This window comes from Chiloscyllium punctatum, chromosome 48 (genome assembly GCF_047496795.1).
Source record: "Chiloscyllium punctatum isolate Juve2018m chromosome 48, sChiPun1.3, whole genome shotgun sequence".
Lineage (NCBI taxonomy): Eukaryota > Metazoa > Chordata > Chondrichthyes > Orectolobiformes > Hemiscylliidae > Chiloscyllium > Chiloscyllium punctatum.
The window spans coordinates 61698549-61720829 of NC_092786.1; the positions used below are offsets into that span (position 1 = coordinate 61698549).

The 22281-nt window shown below is 42.4% G+C and overlaps 1 protein-coding gene across 4 annotated transcripts in view; it reads right to left on the minus strand.

Annotated features, from left to right (window-relative positions):
- The window catches only part of trpm7 (transient receptor potential cation channel, subfamily M, member 7), a 191139-nt gene that overhangs the window by 73949 nt on the left and 94909 nt on the right, over positions 1-22281 (minus strand). For all 4 annotated transcript variants that reach the window (XM_072565434.1, XM_072565433.1, XM_072565435.1 and 1 more), the window contains 9 exons: positions 18521-18644; positions 16035-16107; positions 9556-9656; positions 9205-9339; positions 8596-8649; positions 7069-7209; positions 6390-6524; positions 5756-6036; positions 3777-4005 (listed from right to left, as the gene is read on the minus strand). In XM_072565434.1, coding sequence (XP_072421535.1) covers positions 3777-4005; positions 5756-6036; positions 6390-6524; positions 7069-7209; positions 8596-8649; positions 9205-9339; positions 9556-9656; positions 16035-16107; positions 18521-18644 — 1273 coding nt within the window. The remainder of the gene's footprint in view (positions 1-3776; positions 4006-5755; positions 6037-6389; positions 6525-7068; positions 7210-8595; positions 8650-9204; positions 9340-9555; positions 9657-16034; positions 16108-18520; positions 18645-22281) is intronic.

Here is a 22281-nt window from a genome sequence, read left to right on the forward strand (position 1 = left end):
TTCTCCCCTGCACCAGCTCCTCAGTCATGCATTCATCTGCGCTATCCTCCTATTCTTACCCTCTCTAGCTCAAGGCACTGGTAGTAGTCCAGATATTACTACCCTTGAGGACGTCCTTTTTAAATTCCTGCCTAACTTCCTATATTCTCCCTTCAGAATTTCATTCTTTTTCTTTCCTATGTCATTAGTTCCAATGTGTACATCAACCGCCTGCTAGTCCCACACTCCTTTGAGAATACTCTGCACTCTCTCAGAGATATCCTTGATCCTGACACCAGGGAGGCAACACACCATTCTGACTTCTTGCTGTCAGACAGATGCCAAAATGTCTGTCTGCGCCTCTGACTAGAGCAAGTCCCCTACCACAATTGATCACTTGGACTCTGATCACCCCTTGTTACATTAGAGCCAGTCTCGATACCAGAAACTTGACTATTCATACTACATTCCCCTGAGAGTCCATCACCCCCTATATTTTCCAAAACGGCATACTTGTTTGAGATGGGGATAGTGTCAGGAGACTCTTGCACCACCTGCCTATCCCTCCCACCTTTCCTGGAAGTAACCCATCTACCTATGGTTTTTATCCCTTCATATAACTGCCATCCATCATACCCCCTAGCTCCTGTAAATTCCTCATCACTACTAACTGACACTCCAACCAATTTGATTTGTGGCAAGGCCTATACGACATAATAGGTTACAAAGCAAAGCAGAATAGAATAGCAGACAAAAATACATCCCTCACTGTTGTGCTCAATGCACTTTACACTCATTTCAAATATAAGGTCAGTGAAACAGTGTTGCTTGCTCCAACAGTCTTAGATCCACCTATTCCCTCAGTCACTGCTGCAGACATCAGATCAGCCTGAGTGTACCCACGGAAAGCAACCAACCCAGAGGGAGTCCCTGGCTGTGCACTCAGATCCTGGGCGTACAAGCTGGCAGGTGTAATTGATGACATCTTTAACCGCTCCTTACTATGATTTGAAGTCCCCAGCTGCTACAAGATGACCACCATCATCCCGATACAAAAGAAAACTCACGCAGCATGCCTCAATGATTACTGACTGGTGGTTTTGACCTACATAATTATCAAGTGCTTCAAGAGGTTAACCACGGCTCAAATTAACTTTGGCCTACCAACCTGCCTTGATCTACTGCAATTCGCCTGTCACAACTGGTCCACAGCAGATGCCATCTACCTGGCCCTAGACACATACGTGGGACATCTGAATAGCAAGGATGCCAATGTCAGGCTCTTAGTTATTGACTACAGCTCTGCCTACAACACCATAATTCCAACAAAACTATCTCCAAACTCTGAGACCTAGCTCTATGATCCACCCTCTGCAACTGGATCCTCAGCTTCCTGACACACAGACCACAATCAATTACTGAGTACAGGCAGTAGCAGCTCTTCCCTAACAATTTTCAACACTGGCGCCACAAAAGATTGCATACTCAGCCCCTCACTGTACTCGCTGTACACTCATGACTGTGTGAATTTCGTCAGAATTCTATCTACAAGTTCGATGGTGACTACACCATCAGTGTATGTCGGATATCAAACAGAGTCAAGACAAAGTACAGGAAAGAGACAGCATGCTTGATGGCATGATCTCAAGATAACAAGCTCTCGCTCAGTCGTAAAGGAAGAGCTAATCATTGACTTCAGGGAAAAAAGGTGGAGGGCACACCATCTAAGTACATTTTTGGAGGTGAGCTGGAGATGGTTGAGAGCATCAAGTTCTAGGAGTGAATATTACCATCTGTCTTGGTCCACCATGTTGATGCGAGGTGAAGGGAGCACAACAATGCCTCTACTTCTTCAGGAGGATAAGGAAATTTGGCATGTCCGTATATACACTTACCAACCTTTATAGGATGCTTTCTGTGGTGCATCTAACCGGATGCATCACAGCAAAGTACAACAACTGCTCTGCCCAGGACCATAAGAAACTACAGAGTTGTGAACACAGCCCAATTATCAAGCAAACCAACTGACTCCATCTATACTTCTTGCTGCCTCAGCAAGGCAGCCATCATCATCAAAGACCCTTCCCACTCCAGTTATAATCTTTGCCAACCTCTTCCATTGGGCAGAAGATACAAAAGCTTAAACACACAAATTAACAGTTTCAAGACCAGCATCTTCTCCAACATGGAGAATTCAGAACTAGAGGGCATAGGTTTAGGGGGAGAGGGGAATGATAGGAGAGAGACCTAAGGGGCAACTTTTTCCACATAGATGGTGGTGTGCGCATTGAATGAGCTGCCAGAGGAAGTGGTGGAGGCTGGGACAATTACAACATTGATGGATATATTAATAGGGAAGGTTTGGAGGGATATGGGCCAGGTGCTGGCAAATTGGGACGAGATTAGGTTGGGATATCTAGTTGGCACAGATGAGTTGGACCTAAAGGGTCTGATTCCAAGCTGTACACCTCTATGACTCTATGAGGTATTGTATTTTGTTTATAACAAACAAAGATAGGGCTACAATTATTGGTACAGCCTTGGGTAGTGTTGTAGAACAGAGGAACCTCAGGGTGCAGATACATAATTCTTTGCATTTTGTGTCACACCTAGACTGGGTGGTTAAAAAAGCATTTAGCATGCTTGCCTTCATTATTCAATCTTTTGAGTATACAGTTGGGATGTCATGTTGAGGTTTACAGGACATTGGTGAGACCTTTTCTGGAATACTGTGTCCAGTTCTGGTCGCCCAGTTATAAAGGAGGATGTTATCAAGCCAGAGAGGGTTCAGAAGAGATTTACCAGGATGTTGCCAGGTATGGAAAGATTGAGTTCTAAAGAAAGGCTGAATAAGCTGGGATCATTTTCACTGGAGTGTCGGAGGTTGATTATTTTATAAAATAATGAGACGATAGTTAATAGTAGTTGTCTTTTCCCTAGGATAGGGGATTACGAGACTCGGGGCACATTTTTAAGGTGAGAGGAGGGAGATTTAAAAAAGACATGAGGCTAATTTTTATTTTTACATAGAGGTTGGCTCATGTGTGGAATGAGCTTCCTGAGGAAGTGATGGATGCTGGTACAATTACAGTTTAAAAGACATTTGGATCAATACATGAACAGGAAAAGCTAGGAGATCGATAAGCCAGGAGCAGGCAGGTGGGACTAGTTTAGTTTGGGATTACGGTCGGCATGGACTGGTTGGACCGAAGGGTCTGTGTCCATGCTGTATGACTCTACAATCGCTGCCTTAAGTTGGTTTTGCTTTGTCTTGGTTTGCCATTTCCCCCATCTTTTATTTTTAATACTTTTGGATGGCAATTGTTCAGAATCCTGCTCATCCCATCTACTTTAGGCACTGTTGTTTTGTTTTGTTTATCCTATTCTTTCTCCCTTTGAGCTTACACACAAACTATGTGTTTTATCGCTCCTTCCTTCTGGCTGTTCACAGACCTTACCCTTCTTTTCTTTCCAAGCAGGTGAGCGCTTTCAACTGCTCACTATTACATTTCTAACTTCTTTCCCCCAATTCTGATGAAAGGTCACGAACTAAAAATGTTACAAAAGCAAAATATTGCGATGGACCCTGTGGATTAAGAAACAGAGTTTATGTTCTAAGTCCATGGCTTCACCAGAATCGGACAGATCTGTCTCCATCTCTCATTTTCAGCTCTATCACTCCATAGATGTGGGCAGACCTACTGAGCATTTCCAGGATTTTCTGTTTTTATTCCAATCATGCTAGTTTTCTGGATAAGCCATATATTTAATTACGATCCAGCCTGTGACAATGTTACCTTGTACCATGAATTTTTCCTCATATTCAGTCTTCCCATCCACATGTCTGACAGCAGCATTTGGGTGCATGTGTGCGCTACAAATGGACGAAGTCTTGAATGAACAGCTAATTTGAGGCAGGTCGAGTTGCTCCAGTTTTTCAATTCATAAGTCAGCAACTTCATAGCCATAGTTTCATCTTGTCTGAAGGATTGATCCAGTAAATCAACTGCTAATTGACCAAATTCACTGAAACAAAAATAGCAATATGTTCATTAATCACTGGTTTAATGTCACCTCTCAAGTTCAATTCAGTGGGGGATACTGATCACTTGTTTAAACAAAAATGAGAGCCTGATGAAAATGATCACATGTACCTGCTGTTGGCAAATGTACAACGGCAGCTCTAATGAAGTAGAAAGCATACTAACAGACTGCTTATATCTGAGCCATTGCTAATTCCAAATTAAGCACATTATTTCAAGGAAATATAGTGGTTATTTTATTTTGATTAGATTAGATTACATTACAGTGTGGAAACAGGCCCTTCGGCCCAACAAGTCCACACCGACCCGCCGAAGCGTAACCCACCCAGACCCCTTACCTAACACGACTGGCAATTTAGCATGGCCAATTCACCTGACCTGCACATCTTTGGACTGTGGAAGGAAACCGGAGCACCCAAAGGAAACCCATGCAGACACAGGGAGAACGTGCAAACTCCACACAGTCAGTCACCTGAGGCGGGAATTGAACCCGGGTCTCTGGCGCTGTGAGGCAGCAGTGCTAACCACTGTGCCACCGTACCGCCCATAAAAGCGTGAAATTAGATTAGATTACTTACAGTGTGGAAACAGGCCCTTGGACCCAACAAGCCAACAACGACCCACCGAAGCACAACCCACCCAGACCCATTCACCTACATTTACCCCTGAGGCGGAAACTGAACCCGGATCTCTGGCGCTGTGAGGCAGCAGTGCTAACCACTGTGCCACCGTGCCGCCCATTATGGGCTGTATTAATGAAGCTACACTTTATGAAAAATTCTAGTTCAAGTATAGTCCTAGGCTACCTATAATAAAAGTATACCCATAATAAAAGTCAGAAAAGAAAGGGTGTCAAAAATGCTCAGGTTTACCTCATCTGAAAGTTGAACATTGCATTTCGAGGTTCATGCACACTACACGCTTTTCACGACTGCCCATATCCAATCCGGCACCAAATCTCATTCATCCACAATTTAACATCTTTGGCTTCAGAATCCCCCAAATTGAAATTTCTCAGCCACGAGTTCAAACTCTTTTGTAGCCTCTCCCTACTTTTATTTTTATTCTTCTCCATCCTTTCAAGAGTACTGCTTCCCTCTGACCACTTCTCAATACAAAATATCTTTTCACCCATAAATGGCCTCGATGCCTTCAGCAAGTCTAGGCCTTTGGAACTCCCTCCCTAAATATCAATGCCTTTATTGAGAACTGTTCTCAGAGAAGTATAGTCAGGTATCCTTCCCATGACCTTCTCTGTGAGTCTGTGGACAATATTTCCGTTCAGAGCACAAAGGATGTTACAAGACACAGTACTGGATACTGTGCACTGGAATAATGAAGTGCTCCACGATGTATGCTGCACCATCCATTTCCAGGAAAGAGGTTTCTCCCTCGGAATTTGTTTCTCTTTTTGAAACAGAAAAGCAACAAGGAATCAACTTTGGCTTTTCTCACAGCTAAGGCAACAATTGAAAAGCAACATTGGCAAAATGCTGGGATCAGGACCCCACTAAATTCCTTGTCTAGAGGTTAAAATGCAACATAGCCCAACAGAAATCCATGTTTCAAAAACTAAGATGTAAATTTGAATTGGTTTGCATATGGTAAACATGTACACAATTTTATTAATTTGAGGATGGATTGTTCTGAAAGAACAGCTTTATTTAGCACCAAACACAAAAGTACTTACATAACTATTCAATTCTACACACGAGCACTTTATGACGACTGACCTGGAAGACTGTTTGAGTTCTTCAGAAGTATCATCAACCACATCACTCTGTTTTGCCTCACAGGACATAGATCGATTTAGTTTGCATGCAACTAAAGCCTTTGCCATGGACTCTTCTCCATGCTGCCAGAAAAACATGGCCATTTTCTGCCGCTTCATTAATACAGCCCAGACGAGCAGCTCGTTGAAAGGATACGGAAAACGCTTAGTCTCTGGATCATCAATGTCCACAACCTCATCTTTGGTTCTCTTTTTCTTCCCCTGATCAACAGAGGATTCAGGCTGAAAAAGCAGAAAGTGTGTCAGCTACTCGGCTTATCACTGACTGGAAACCAATTAAGGAAATGGCAACTTGCTCTGTGATGCATGATCGCATTTGTATTAAATATACAACGTATGGGGCTGCTTCTCCCATACCCTGACTGTGCTGCAAAGTACAAAAAGCTTTCTTTAAGACACCAAAATCAACTTGAAACAACAATTAACACATTAATGTGAATTTCAAATTGTTGCTCCCATCCTTTAAAGCTCTGAATACACAGTGAGACAAACAGCTCAGGGGGTGCCTGATATTGTTTACAAAGCTGTGTGTTCGAAATCCAAGTAGGACAAACATACAAACCATCTGTTCATACCTTGGGTTTGTAAGGCTGTGCAGTTTTAATGAAGTGATTATGTCGAGTCTTCTCTTTTTTATCTGCTCGATTGGTCAGAGACTCTTGATGCTTACGCAATTGAGGTATACTACTTGATGAATGCCGTCCAGATCGCTAGATTGAAAATATAATAAAAAGGTTGTTAGGAGAATGCTACTGACAGGGTTTTGCTCATCAAACTTAAAAATCACCAACAAAATTGCTATCATTTATAATTAAGGCCTGGAACAACCTCTCATATTTCTTGTCTTGAGTCACAGAGTAAAATGGTTAAGAGCATCAATGAACCTTTTTGTTAAAATAACTTAACAACTGTGTGCTCATTGAAGGCACAGACTAAAGATCACCCAAACAAATTAAGTAGGAAAATATGAAACAAACCGAAACTAAAATTGCTGGAGAAACTTAGCAGGTCTCACAGCACCTGTGAAAAAAGAAGTTTATGTTTTGAGTCCAATTCTCTTCAGAATTCAAAATTTTTAGAATGCTGATGACAATTTCTGTTTTTTGTATATTTTAGATTTCCAGCATTTGCAGTTTTGTTTTATTGTAAGACAATACAGAAATGATTCCACCTCAACACCCAACTTGTTACTTAATCATAACTGCAGACGTCAGTTTATTGGCACTTAGTGAGGTATCCCAGAGGAGAACGTACCCTATTATTTCCATGGAGATTGTTGTAGATAATTCGGAAACGTTTCTTTGTGTATGTACATCGATAAGTTCCACCCATAAGGTATTCGATGACAAGGCCCACATCAATCAAAGTGATTTTATAATCTGAAGGGAGGTTCCCCTATGGAATAAAAGACATCAAAAATGGCATCAGTCAATAGCAACGATATCCTATTCCAGTAAAACTTGTAGACAGCTAAGGCCAATTTGTACTTTATGCAATTCTCAAGAGACTGGATTTTTTGATGGAAAAACAAGTTCAAAGTAACAAATCTGTTTCTTGACAATAGCCTAAACATTCCAAGAAACATTTGTTGAGAAAAATCATTCATGCAGTCAACTAGAGCAACAATTCAGAAAAAATGAAGGCTCTATCTTGCTATCAAATAAGGAAGTTCCTAGATGGTTTTTATTGATTTTAGGTGACCACTTGGCATTCTAAATCCAGTTTTCTGAAGTGTAGCTGCTATGCACAATCTTTTTATTCACTTGTACTTCACTAGCTGGCCAGCATTCATTGCCTATCCCTAGTCGCTCGAGAAGGTGGTAAGTGAGCTATCTTCATGAAATGCTGCAGTCCACCTGCTATAGGTTGGCACACAGTGTCATTAGCAAGGGAATTCCGGGTTTTTGACCCAGCGACAGTGAAGCAACAGCATTGTATTGCCGAGTGAGGACGGTGAATGGGCTTGGAGAGCAACTTAAAGGTGGTGGTATTCCCATACATCCACTGACCTTGTCCTTTTAGACGCAAGTAGTCATGGGATCTTTGATGAATTTCTGCAGTCATCTTACAGATGCATCAGTAGTGGAGGGAGTAGATACTTATGGATGTGGTGCCAAGTGATAAAAATGTGAACTTCCACTGGATTAAGACAGAGAGATGCTGCCATCTGCCTCTCGTTAACTAACTTAGTGGCAGTAGCTGATATCAAATATGTAAGCTTTTGTTCACTTTAAGATGCTCATTAAAGCCTTTATCAAGAGAGCCTCGTTAGCAATATTCTTCTTAGAATGTGTCATTAAGTCATTTTGGTTTTACTTGTTTTCACAAAGGATGTCATTTGCCTAGAAACGTGTCGATGACCTTAAGGAATAGATTGTTTGGCCGGTCGAGTCTGCTCCATCATACAGTGAGATTATGGCTGATGTGGCTGTGGTCTCAGACTCAGTTTGCTGGTCTGTTAAAAATTTAACCCTATAAAATCACCCTTCACTACCTTCAGGTAGAAGCAATTCAATGTTAGCAAAGAACAATTCACAAAAGATAGAGAAATAAAGTTTCTCTAAATATTCATGAAAATTGCATAATGCCTGCATTCAATTTTTTTTTACTTTCATCGATCAACAGCAAGAACTGAGAAGAAAATTTATAATTTGACACATTAAAAAGATCATTGATAAAAATCTGAGATTTTAAAAAATTCATGTTTATAAACAAACATAAATATTTGTCAGAGGTCAATCTGCAGCCATGTAGCTTGAAGGTAAAACAACAAAAAATTACCTGCTTAACATCTCGCACGAGATGAAGTAATGTTGGATTGGTTGGACCTTGCTTCTGCAATGAAATAACAAAATTGAAGTGGTCAAAGTATTTCAGAGCAGCAAAGGAGCAAAGAAATGGCAGGGAGAATACACATTAATGCCAGCAACCATTTCTGCAGAACCTCAAAATTCTTCACAGCTAATAATTTACTTTCAAAGTGCAGTGACTAGCATTTAAACTATGAGCATATCCTTAAAATGTTTGTGTTAGATAGTCCTAATCTTTATTATACCATAAGTACAGGTGAAGGGCTGTCATAAAATGGCAGTGAGCCAAGAGGTACCAGAGCAAGTTCCACCAGTTCCAGAGGTATAACATACCTAAACAGATCGATTAAAACTATCAAAATGTATAGGTGAAGGTCAAGGCTTAGCTAACAAAAAATGCACTTTATGTCAACCGATAATCTATACAATCCCGTTGATAAGGAGTCATTAATACAACCACCAGCATTTGTGATTCAAGAATCCAAAATATTTGCATAAAATTTGAAAACATATTATTGTCCAGATCTAATTTATGCACTCAAGATTAACACTGCTACATTTTGGGCTTCCTAGCACTTACCGTGTTGTACAGTTCTTCAAGCCTAGGGATTGTAAGGAACTTGTGCATGCTAACTCCATTCTCAATGAGAAGTTTCACAAATTCCACTCGGTCCATAACAAGTGCATCTAACATTGCCTGCTCCAGTGATCCCACCTGCAACATGCAATAAACTCAGTGATTAAAATCTGACCTACTGCTCAGCAACATTAAACATGAAAAAAAAATGAAATCAGAACTTGACAAATTATATTCAAACAGCTACCTCATTAACTTTATGATGACAGAAAAAAGTAATAATCCACTGATATTAGTCATCCCATTATTTGCTGCACTGAGCCCATCCTTAGAAGAACATGAATGCTTACATACCAGCCACTGCTGCCCGTAAACAAATGCATGGTTCTTAGCAATGTCCACTCTGTCCCAGGCAAGAGTCAAGATCAGCTGATCAAATGCAGATGAATTGGTACCTGAATTTTAAAAAGTTATAGCGTCAGTAAGGTACATGAACTGCCTATTTGGAACAGGCTGTGGAAACGACGTAGTATATTCATGTTGCATCTGTCATAGCCATTGCCAGAACTAATTGCCAGATTTGTCTTTCTAGTTACAGTTGCAAAATTTGGCTATATTCTGATTATTGATGAGTACATATTCAAGTAGGACAGACTGTTTAGACAAAAAAATATAAAATGCCGACTGCAGTTAATTCTACCAAAGTTCATGGGCAGCTTTGCCATAGAGCATGCAGAATAATAACCCTTGTAAGATCCATTTTTAGCTTTAATTCCCACCACAAATCAAATGGCCCACCAATTAGCTATCAATTAAGCAGCTTTTGGCTTCTCAAAGTTATTTTCTCTAATTTCTACACATGCACCTAACCTCCCTTATTCTGAAGTAGTGTTGGAAGTGTGTTGCTGGAAAAGCACAGCAGGTCAGGCAGCATCCAAGGAGCAGGTGAATCAACATTATGGGCATTAGCCCTTCATCAGGAATGAGGCTTGTGGGCCAGGGGTCTGAGAGATAAATAGGAGGTGGGGTGGGGGGGGGGGTGGGGTGGGGGTGGGGTTGGGCGGGGGGGGGGGGGGGGGGGGGAAGGTAGCTGGGAATGCGATAGGTAGATAAAGATGGGGGAAGAAGGTGATAGGCTGGAGAGGAGGGTGAAGCAGATAGATGAGAAAAGTAATGGACAGGTCAAGAGGGCGGTGCCGAGTTGGAGGCTTGGGACTGGGATAATGTAGCGGGGAGGGAAAATGAGGAAACTGGTGAAATTCACATTAATCCCATGTGGTTGCAAGGCAGAAGATGAGGCGCTCTTCCTCCATGCGTCGGTGGTAAGGGTTTGGCGATGGAGGATATCCAGGACCTGCATGTCCTTGGTGGAGTGGGAGGGGGAGTTGAAGTGTTCAGCCATGGGGCAGTGAGGTTGGTTGGTGTGGGTGTCCCAGAGACATTCTCTGAAACGATCCACAAGTTGGCATCCTTTTCTCCAACGTAGAGAAGACCACATCGGGTGCAATGGATACTGTAGATGGCATTTGTGAAGGTACAGGTAAATTTCCGTCAGATGTGGAAGAAGCCTTGGACGGAGGTGAGGGGGAGGTGTGAGTGCAGATTTTTGCAACCCTGTGGTGGTAGGGGAAGGTGTCAGGAATGCGTGTGGATCTGACAAGTGAGTCGAGGAGGGATTGGTCTGTCCGGAACACTGATAGAGATGGTGGGGTCTGTTTGTAGGTGGAGGAAATGGCGGAGGATGATGCGATGCGTACGGAGGTTGACGAGGTGGAAGGTGAGGACTGGGGGAATTCTGTCTTTGTTGGAGGGATGGGGTTCAAGGACAGAGGTGCAGGAAGTGGAGGAGATGCGCTGGAGGATATCGTCAACCATGTCAGAGGGGAAATTGCGATCTTTGAAGGAGGTGGCCCTCTGGGATTTTGTGGTGGAATTGGTCCTCCTGGGAGCAGATGTGGTGGAGGCGGAATTTGGGAATAAAGAATGGCATTTTTACAGGAGGCAGGGTGGGAGGAGGTGTAGTCCAAATAACTGTGGGAGTCTGTGGGTTTGTAGTAGATGTGTATTGTTAGTCGGTTGCAGGGGATGGAGTGGGAGAGGTCCAGGAAGGGAAGGGTGGTGTCTGAGCTGGTCCAGATAATTTGAGGTTGGGGTGAAAGGTGTTAGTGAAGTTGATGAACTGTTCAACCTCCTCATGGGAGCAAGAGATAGCACCGATGCAGTAATCAATATAGCCGAGAGAAAGATGGGTATTGGTGCTGGTGTAGCTCCGGAAGATGGACTGTTCCACGTACCTTACAAAGAGGCAGGCAAAGCTGGGACCCATGTGGGTGCCCATGGCCACCCCTTTGGTTTGGAGCAAGTGGGAGTTTTGGAAGGAGAAGTTGCTGAGGGTGAGGACTAGTTCTGCTAGGCGGATGAGGGTGTTGGTGGAAGGGTACTGCTTGTGATGGCACAAGAGGGAAAAACAGAGTGCTTGGAGGTCTTTGTTGTGATGGGTGGGTGTGTGCAGGGACTGGATGTCCATGGTGAAGGTGAGGCATGGGGGGGCTGGGGAAATGAAAGTCTTGGAGGAGGTGAAGGGTGAGAGTGGTGTCCCAAACGTAGTGGGGAGTCCCTGGACTAAAGGGGACAGGATGGTGGATGGTGTCAAGGTATGCAGTGATGAGTTCAGTGGGACAGGAGCAGGCTGAGACAATGGGTCGACTGAGGAAGTCAGGTTTGTGAATTATTCAGAGGAAGGGCAACTGGACCCAGAACGTTAGCTCTGATTTCCCTTTACAGATGCTGCCAGACCTGCTGAGCTTTTCGAGCAACTTCTGTTTTGTTTCTGATTTACAGCATCTGCAGTTCTGTTGGTTTTCATTCTGAAACTTGTTGTTTCTCTCATTTACATCATAAGGGCATAGGAACAGAAATTCAGCCATTCGGCCCATCGAGTCTGATCCACCATTCAATCATGGCTGATAGTGGGAAAATGGGGTTGAAAAACCTTTCTCCCTGTAACCTTTGATCCCCTTGGCAATCAAGAACTTATCTATCTCTGTTCTACATGTACTCAGTGACCAGGTCTTCACAGCCTTTTGTGGCAATGAATTCCACAGATTCATCACTCTCTGGCTGAAGACATTTCTCCTTATCTCCATTCTAAAAGGTCTTTCCTAAGTTTGTGCCACCGGGTCCTCATCTCTCCTGACCATGGAATCATCTTCCTAATGTCCACTCTGTCCAGGCCAATCAGTATCCTGCACGTTTTAATAAGATCCCTCCTCGTCCTTGTAAACTCTATTGAGTACAGACCTAGTGTTCTCAAACGTTCCTCATATGTTAAGCCTTTCATTCCTGGGATCATTCTCATGAACCTCGTCTGGACATCCTTCCTGAGATATGGAGCCCAAAACTGCATACAATTCTCTAAATGTGGGCTGACCAGGGCCTTATAAAGCCTCAGAGTTACATCCTTGCTTTTATATTCTAGGCCTTTCAATATGAACGATAACATTGCATTTGCCTTCCTACCTACTGACTCAACCTGCAAGTTTACCTTAAGAGAAACCTGGACTAGAACTCCGAAGTCATTTTGCACTTCAGACTTCTCAATTTTCTTGCCATTTAGAAAATATTCTATGCTGAAAATGTGTTGCTGGAAAAGCTGGGAACCCTCCAACCACAAGGGATAAACTCCGATTTCTCCAGTTTCCTCATTTTCCCCTCCCCCCACCTTGTCTCAGTCAAATCCCTCCAACTCAGCACCGCCTTCCTAACCTGCAATCTTCTTCCTGACCTCTCCGCCCCCACCCCACTCCAGCCTATCACTCTCACCTTGACCTCCCTCCACCTATCGCATTCCCAACGCCCCTCCCCCAAGTCCCTCCTCCCTACCTTTTATCTTAGCCTGCTTGGCACACCCTCCTCATTCCTGAAGAAGGGCTGATGCCCGAAATGTCGATTCTCCTGTTCCTTGGATGCTGCCTGACCTGCTGCGCTTTTCCAGCAACACATTTTCAGCTCTGATCTCCAGCATCTGCCGTCCTCACTTTCTCCTCGAAGAAAATATTCTATGCCTTTATTTGTCCTACCAAAGTGCATGACCTCACATCTTCCTATTTTGTATTTCATCTGCCATCTCTTTGCCCACTCTCCGAACTTGTCTAAATGTTTCTTCAGCCTCCCTGCCTTCTCAACGCTACCTGTCCTTCTACCCATCTTTGTATCATCTGCAACTTTAGCCAGAATGCTCTTAGTTCCTTCATCCAGATCTTTAATGTATAAAGTGAAAAGTTGTGGTCCGAACACTGACCATCACGAACACCAGTAGTCACCAGTAGCCATCCTGAGAAGGACTCTTTTATCCCCAATCTCTGCCAGACAGCCAATCTTCTATCCATACTAGCACCTTGCCTCTAACACTATGGGCCCTTAACCTTACTCAGCAGCCCACTGTGTGGCACCTTGTCAGAGGCCTTCTTGAAGTCCAGGTAGATAACATCCATAGGCTCTCCTTGGTCTAACCAGCTTATTACCTCCACAAAGAATTCTAACAGATTTGTTAGGGATGACCTCCCCTTGAGGAAACCATGCTGGCTTTACCCTATTTTACCAAGCACTTCCCAGTATTCAGAAATCACATCCTTCCCAATGGATTCCAAAATTTTACCCACGACCAAGGTTAGGCTAATCAGTTTGTAATTTTCTATCTTTTGCTTTACTCCCTCCTTAATTAGCAGGGTTACATTAATGATTTTCCAGTCCTCTGGGACATCCCTAACTCCAGCAAAACCTGAAAGATTACTACTAAAACCTCTACTTTCTCTTCAGCTATCTCCTTCAAAACTCTAGGGGTATAATCCATCTGGCCCAGGTGATTTATTCACTTTCAGACCTTTCAGTTTTCCTAGCACCTTCTCCTTGGTGATGACCACTGTACTCATCGCTGCCCTCTGAATATCTTGAATTTTTGGAATTTCACTCATGTCTTCCACCGTGAAGACTCACGCAAAGTACCTATTCAGTTCCTCAGCTATTTCTTTGTTCCCCATTGTTATTTCTCCAGCATAATTTTCCAATGGCCCAATGTCCACTTTTGTCTCTCTTTTCACCATTATATATCTATAATATAAATATAAAAAGAAACACTTGCAATCTTTCCTACTTTTAATAGCTAGCTTACCCTCATATTTAATCTTCTCTCTCCGTCTTTGTAAGCTTCCCAATCCTCTGGCTTCCCACTGTCCTTTGTCACACTGTAGGCTTTCTCTTTTGCTTTTATGCTGTTCCTGACTTCCCTGGTCAGCCATAGTTGCTTCATCGTCCGTGTACCATCCTTCTTTTCCCTCAGGATGAATCTCTGCTGTATTTCTCGAATTATTGCTAGAAACTTCTGTCATTGCTGTTCCACTGTCTTTCTTGCTAAACTCCTCTCCTGGTTAATTCTCTTCTGCTCCTCCTTCATGCCTCTGCAGTTGCCTTTATTCAACTGTAATACTGTTACATCTGATTTCACCTTCTTGCTCTCAAATTCTATTGTATTATGATCACTTTACCTTAAGCTCCCTTATCCAGTCTGCCTCACTCCACAAGACTAAATCCAGTATTTCCTATTCCTTAGTGAGCTCCACCACAAGCTGCTCCAAAAAACCATTTCACTAACATTCCACAAACTCCTTTCCTTGCAATCTATTACCAATCTGATTTTCCCAGTCCACCTGCTTATTGAAATCCCCCACGATCACTGTAACCTTGCCTTTCTTCCACACTTCTTCTAACTCAGTGTATCTTATGCCCCAAATCTTGACTACTATTTGGAGACCTGTACATAACTCCCATTATGAAAGCGCAATTTTAAAACTGTGGTGCTTAACACCACAACTTGGAAAGATTTGGGTTCCAGGGCTCATATCAAGCTTCAAAATCAGTACAGCTCTGCTTTCAGGTTGAACAGAAAAGTTCAACCTGCAAAGCACAGAAACTACTTTGACCTTTATTCATTAAGTAAAATTTAAGTTAATGAGAGATAAAAACAGACATATGATTCTGTTGCCACAGCAGATTTCTAAAATTGCAATCTATATGATACAAGTACATTTTATTTAAATGTACTATCCTACTATTTCACGAATCCCATTTCTTGCATCCTCATCATTACTTGATTTATTACACCTGAGAAAAAGGCCTGAGCTGATAGAAAGGAATTTAGTTCCACTGTGACATTGGTGAAAGATTACTCAGCATCAGCATTCTGATGGCATAGTGGTTAGCACTGCTGCCTCACAGCGCCAGGGACCTGGATTCGATTTCAGCCTTGGGCAACCGTGTGGAGTTTGCATGTTCTCCCCATATCTGAGATCGTTTCCTCCAGGTGCTCCGATTTCCTCCCACAGTCCAAAAGGGCAGTTGGAGTGGCCATACTGAGGAAAACATAATTGTCCTGAAGTGTCCAAGGATGTGGAGGTTAGGTCTGTCATCCACAGAAAAAAAAACATGTGGGTTTATAGGGATGGGTAGAGGTATGGTTGGGATGCTCTTTGGAGGGTTGGTGCTGACTCAGTGGACCAAATGGCCTCTTTATACACTGTAGGAATTCAGCATTTACAGAAATTCAAGCAGCAAACTGACCTTTCAGAATTTTAGAAGACCTTAATCTTGATTCTTAAATATCCTTTTGCGAGAATTATTTAACAAATAAACACATCTAGTCACCAACTTAATTGAGGTTGATATACTGGGCAAAAAAAATACTAGCCCAGTCAGCAAAGTGCACAACCCATGCGTGACTTTAAAAAAATGCTTCAGCTACATCTACCCAGAAAGATGCTGAAGCCCAGGATACTTACCCTTTAACAGTGCTGTCAGAATGGCCACATCTATGTCTTGGTGCTCCTCAGCTCCAATGTGATAAACAGTTATCTGAAATCATATGCAATATGATTAAAATTCATAAGAGAGAGTCTATCCTTTTCTCCTGGGTGTTTTCCTATATGAAAAATTCCATTTAAAAGCATTAAAAAGTTTACTGCAACTATTTGTGCAGACAAATGATTTTAATGAAGTTAAAAATCACACAACACCAGGTGATAGTCCAACAGGTTTAATTGGAAGCACTAGCTTTCGGGCTGCTGCTCCTTCATCAGGCGCTCCAAAAGCTAGTGTGCTTTCAATTAAACATGTTGGACCATAACCTGGTGTTGAGAGATTTTTAACTTTGTACACCCCAGTCCAACACGAGCATCTCCAAATCATAATTTTTATGAATGAATACATTTCTAAGTAACCATGTGATTGCAGTAAACCAGGAGAAAGTGAGGACGGCAGATGCTGGAGATCAGAGCTGAAAATGTGTTGCTGGAAAAGCGCAGGTCAGGCAGCATCCAAGGAGCAGGAGAATCAACATTTTGGGCATGAGCCCTTCTTCAGGTTCATACCCGAAACATCGATTCTCCTGTTCCTTGGATGCTGCCTGACCTGCTGCGCTTTTCCAGCAACACATTTTCAGCTCAATTGTGGTAAACCAGCCCCACTAACTGAGTGACACTGCAAGTACAGCAAACAAGAAAAGTTTTCCAAAGTAACCACACAAATAATTTCTTGACAATTTTCTGCAAGCATTGAACATAATTAGATTAGATCAAAGTTTTGCTTTGCTAGTACCTCAGACTTATCTCTAGTTGATTCAGCACCCATTCAAGAGGCTGGATGACATTCTATCTGTGCCTGTTCCTCCTGGAACTCATGGTAATGGGTTTCATGGGTTGAGAGATGCAGTTCAGGTTACAATTATCCACTACGTAAGAGCCATTTTGATTCCTTAAGATGCCTCTTCAACACACCATCCTCAATAATGCGAATATGATGACTTTCTTGAGGTGGTGTTGGATGAGGAGGAGATAGAAATTATGCTAACATCTTTCAGTGACGAGCTATCAAGTGAGAGGCTTGGTTTAGGAGTTATATTTACATTTCCAAGTCAAATTCCACACCTCATTTCTGACATTACAATAGTAACTACACATTAGAATGGTTGCAAAACACTTCAGATTGTCCCAAGTGGTGAAAAATGCTATACAAATGCACAGACTTTCTTACCCTTCACTACATTTTTAAAAACAAAGCCTAGTTTTTCTCCCATTTCACAGAATACACACTTTGACATTAGCCCTAAACCAATACATGCCTCTGAACTCTGTTCAGCTGTGATCCACTAAGTTGCATGGAATGACCAATGATGATACAAGATGCACAACAAATCCAGGGAATGACAGACCAGGTGTAAAAGAGCTGATCAGGAGCAGATCAAGTTCAACAAAGTCATTTGATTTGACAGACAGCAAGTGTGAACATGGATTCATTTAAATGGCACTGCCCTAGAGGTAAAACAGAGCAGATCAGAAAGCTTTGAGCTCAATCATGAAAATCACTGATTAAATATTCACATGATTTGGAGATGGCAGTGTTGGACTGGGGTGTACAAAGTTAAAAATCACACACCACCAGGTTATAGTCCACCTGATGAAGGAGCAGTGCTCCAAAAGCTAGTGCTTCCAAATAAACCTGTTGGGCTATAACCTGGCAGCGTGTGATTTTTTTAAACTAAATATTCACAGGCAGTGGAAGGAAACAGTTACATAAAATGATGGGATGCATTGTTAGGTCTGTGCTTAACCATCCAAAAGAAGGTTTTGCTGAAGAAACGGAACAGCCAAGGGGACGTTGCACCTGGAGGAGAGAGCTCTGTTTTGCTCTCCATAAGAGGAAGTCACAAAGAGACTTGGTCCTGAGTTTAAAAGATTACAGATGCTAGAACTTAGCTGCTTGCAGGTGGAGGATGGAGTACAATATTTAAGCAGTGGGACAATTTGAAATTAAGGCTGACAGAAAGAGGGAAACCAAGAACTTCCATAAAAACAAAATAAGTACGAGTCAATAGAACAGACAATTGGTGATTACAAAAGAACAAAAAAACTGTGCTAAGTTTTAAAGGAAGAAAGGTTATAAAAGGCTGTTCATTTTACAATCTGGGAGTCATTAAGGATAGTTTGGTTAAATGCCCTTCTTGCTTTGTTATAACATATTGTGCAGCTACATTGTAAGCTACCCTGAGCACCCTAGCTTCGCCATCAACATCTGATACGTTTTTAAATGTGAGGTGAAATATTCAAATTGTGCATTGAGAGAGAATTGACAAACTTCATCTAAAGATAATTCGAATACAGGCATAGTGCGTTCAATTAGTATGGATTGGATTCAAACACGAATCTGAGAAATACAGCGAGGAATACACTGCACCATCCAGGCCACCACAGTAATTTGTGACAAAACTTACAAGTTCCCTCGCCTTCATACATTCCATCAGAGTCTGGAATAGATGATGGGCCTCACTTTGGCTGAAGTTGAAAGTTTTTTTGATTGTTGTGAGAATTTCCAATTCCAAACCATCTGGAAGTATTCTAAGGAGAACAAACAAATTCCATTAAACACTGAAATCAATGAACCATACCGAACAGGTGAGTTGTTCACCTAACAAAAATACTCCAGATCAATACTTCAAAAAACCATCGTGTGTGTGTGCGCGCGCGCATGTAAGTAAGTAAGTGGGGGGTGTGGTATATAGTTCCAATTGGTTACATACCATTTGTGTTAATCACTGTCAGCTGTATTTAGATCAATTGATGAGAATAATTCACCCATCTTTAGCATTTTTATAAAATCCTCTATTACTTCCCTTTGTTTACTGGCAATATTAATTTGAGCATTTAGATATTACCTCACTGTAGCCAAGGGGGTTACTAGATGGGATGAGAGTAGTCTTTAAGAAAATGATGAGTTGTACTAGCATGAAGAAAGTTTTAAATCTGGAAAACCGGAGCAGGAATGGGCCATTTAGGCCATTCAGCTGTTCTGCCATTCAATATGATCCCGTTTCAAGGCATACTCCCACTCTCCCCTCATATCCTTAACATGTTTAGTGTCTAAAAATCTTTTTTTTCCCCCTCGAATACATTGTGACATTTCAAGTGCTCACCCATGTACTTTTTAAAGATTGTAAAGTTCCCCACCTCAACTCCCCTCCCCGGCAGTGCATTCCAGATCTTATCACTCAGAGTGTGGTGTGGGTGTGGAATGCACTGCCTGAGAGGGGAGTTGAGGTGGGGAACTTCACAATCTTTAGAAAGTACATGAGTGAGCACTTGAAATGTCATACCACTCAAGGCTGTGATCCAAGTGCTGGGAAGTAGGATTAGTGTTGAGACACACTTGATGGAGCTCTTCTGTGCTGCGTGACTTGGTTGCCATAGCCTTGCATGAAGGAGAATTCTACATGCTCATCATTCTAAGGAAGGAACTTCCTCTTTATTTTGAAAGAGTTATAATTTCATTCAAAACGATATTGGATGAGGGAGTATTGGATGAGTAAGTAGAGGAGTAGGATCACAGTTAAGTGGCTCACGTACAGAAAAAATGCATACTTCAGAACAATAGCCTTTGTGTTTTAACTTTTCATGAAGTACTAAATTTCAAATGTTCAGTTTCACAAACCTTTATCAGTGGAGCTGAGGGGAACAGAATGGAGAGCAGCTTGGGAAGGTAAGGGTTTCTGATTCTGAGGGGGAAACTGAAAAATGACGTCAAAGGAGGACTGTGATTTGATTGGTTAGTAGGGAGTCTGCTGAATTTGAATGTGTTGAATTGATGAGTGCCATGCTTCTAGAAATTCTCTGTCCTCTGTTTAGCTTGACCTATAATTGTTGTGTTGTCCCAGTCAAATTTGTGGTCCTTGTCATCTGTGTGTATGGCAACTAGGCTAACCAAACTCTGGATCAGATACTTGAATGATACTTTTTTAATTATTAAGAGAACAGAAATCAAGAACACACTGGATTATCAACACCATGTTGACAGGGATCAGATTTACAAGAGGAGGAAGCCAACAATCAACTCTCATTCCTTGTGATGTGACGTAGCAAGAACACAAAACAGTGAATGCACCACAAAAGTGTACAGGAAAGCCACACATGGACCAGATCCTAAACTAAAATTAGGATGAGTAAAATTAGGGCGCACGGGATTGGGGGCAAAGTACTAGATTGGATAGGGAATTGGTTGGCTAATAGGAAACAAAGGGTAGTGATTAACGGCTCCATTTCGAAATGGCAGGCAGTGACCAGTGGGGTACCGCAGGGATCCGTGCTGGGACCGCAGCTTTTTACAATATATGTAAATGATATAGAAGATGGTATCAGCAATAACATTAGCAAATTTGCTGATGACACAAAGCTAGGTGGTAGGGTGAAATGTGATGAGGATGTTAGGGGATTACAGGGTGACCTGGACAAGTTAGGTGAGTGGGCAGATGCATGGCAGATGCAGTTTAATGTGGATAAATGTCTGGTTATCCACTTTGGTGGCAAGAACAGGAAGGCAGATTACTACCTCAATGGTATCAAATTAGGTAAAGGGGCTGTTCAGAGAGATCTGGGTGTTCTTGTACACCAGTCAATGAAGGCAAGCATGCAGGTACAGCAGGTCGTGAAGAAGGCTAATAGCATGCTGGCCTTCATAACAAGAGGGATTGAGTATAGAAGCAAAGAGGTGCTTCTGCAGCTGTACAGGGCCCTGGTGAGACCACACCTGGAGTACTGTGTACAGTTCTGGTCTCCAAATTTGAGGAAAGACATTCTGGCTATTGAGGGAGTGCAGCGTAGGTTCACGAGGTCAATTCCTGGAATGGCAGGATTGCCTTACACGGAAAGACTGAAGCGACTGGGCTTGTATACCCTTGAGTTTAGAAGACTGAGAGGGGATCTGATTGAAACATATAGGCTTATGAAAGGATTGGACACTCTGGCAGGAGGGAACATATTTCCGTTGATGGGGGAGTGCCGAACCAGAGGACACAACTTAAAAATACGGGGTAGACCATTTAGGACAGAGATGAGGAGAAACTACTTCACACAGAGAGTGGTGGCTGTGTGGAATGCTCTGCCCCAGAGGGCAGTGGAGGCCCAGTCTCTGGATTCTTTTAAGAAAGAATTGGATAGAGCTCTTAAAGATAGTGGAGTCAAGGGGTATGGAGATAAGGCTGGAACAGGATACTAATTAGGAATGATCAGCCATGATCATATTGAATGGCGGTGCAGGCTCGAAGGGCAGAATGGCCTACTCCTGCATCTATTGTCTATTGTCTATTACAATAGTAACCACCCAAACACACACAACAGAAGCTGCATTAGAATCCTGTTCAAAAGGGCTATAACACACTGCAGCACTCCCAACCTGCAAAGTGAAGATGATGATCTCTAAAGAATGGATATCCCTGCAACTTCTTCCACAGATGCCTAAGCGACAAACAACAGGACAAGGACGTGCCATGATCCAACATGCAAGCTTATATTTTTTTTAAAAGTCTCAGAACTAACAGCCAGGACTTCCCCCACCATTGGGATTCATGACAGCCCATAAAATGACAGCCACGCTCAGACAACACCTCACCAGGACAAGAGACCCTATATCCATCATGGCCATGACTAATGTAATTTACAAGATTCCATGCAAAGACTGCACAAAACACTATATAGTACAAACAAGCAGACAATAGCAATTCATACCCATGAACACCAACTAGCCACTAAACAACCAGCTGTCCCTAGTAGCCATACAGACAGATGACAAGGACCACAAATTTGACTGGGACAACACAGAGGACAAGCTAAACAGAGGACAGCCAGGGAATTTCTAGAAGCATGGCACTCATCCATGCACTCCATCAATAAGCACACAGACCGAGACCCAATATACCTGCCATTACAACCATGTAACTGGCAACCAGAAGCAGCAGGAATGCAACCAAATAAATTCCAGAAAAGACAGTACAGCAGCGCTTCACAGGAGACTCCAAAGCACTGAAGATGTCGCAGAGACATAATTGGTTGCAACTTGCGTTTAGACTGAGGTAATATGCAGAGATATTAAAACAATTTCTTTTAAATTTCAAAGCTTAATTTAAATAAAGATGAGGGTCAATTGATGTGTTGTTCCTATATGATGTGGGTGCTGGTGGACTCCATTATCATTCCAGGTGACCAC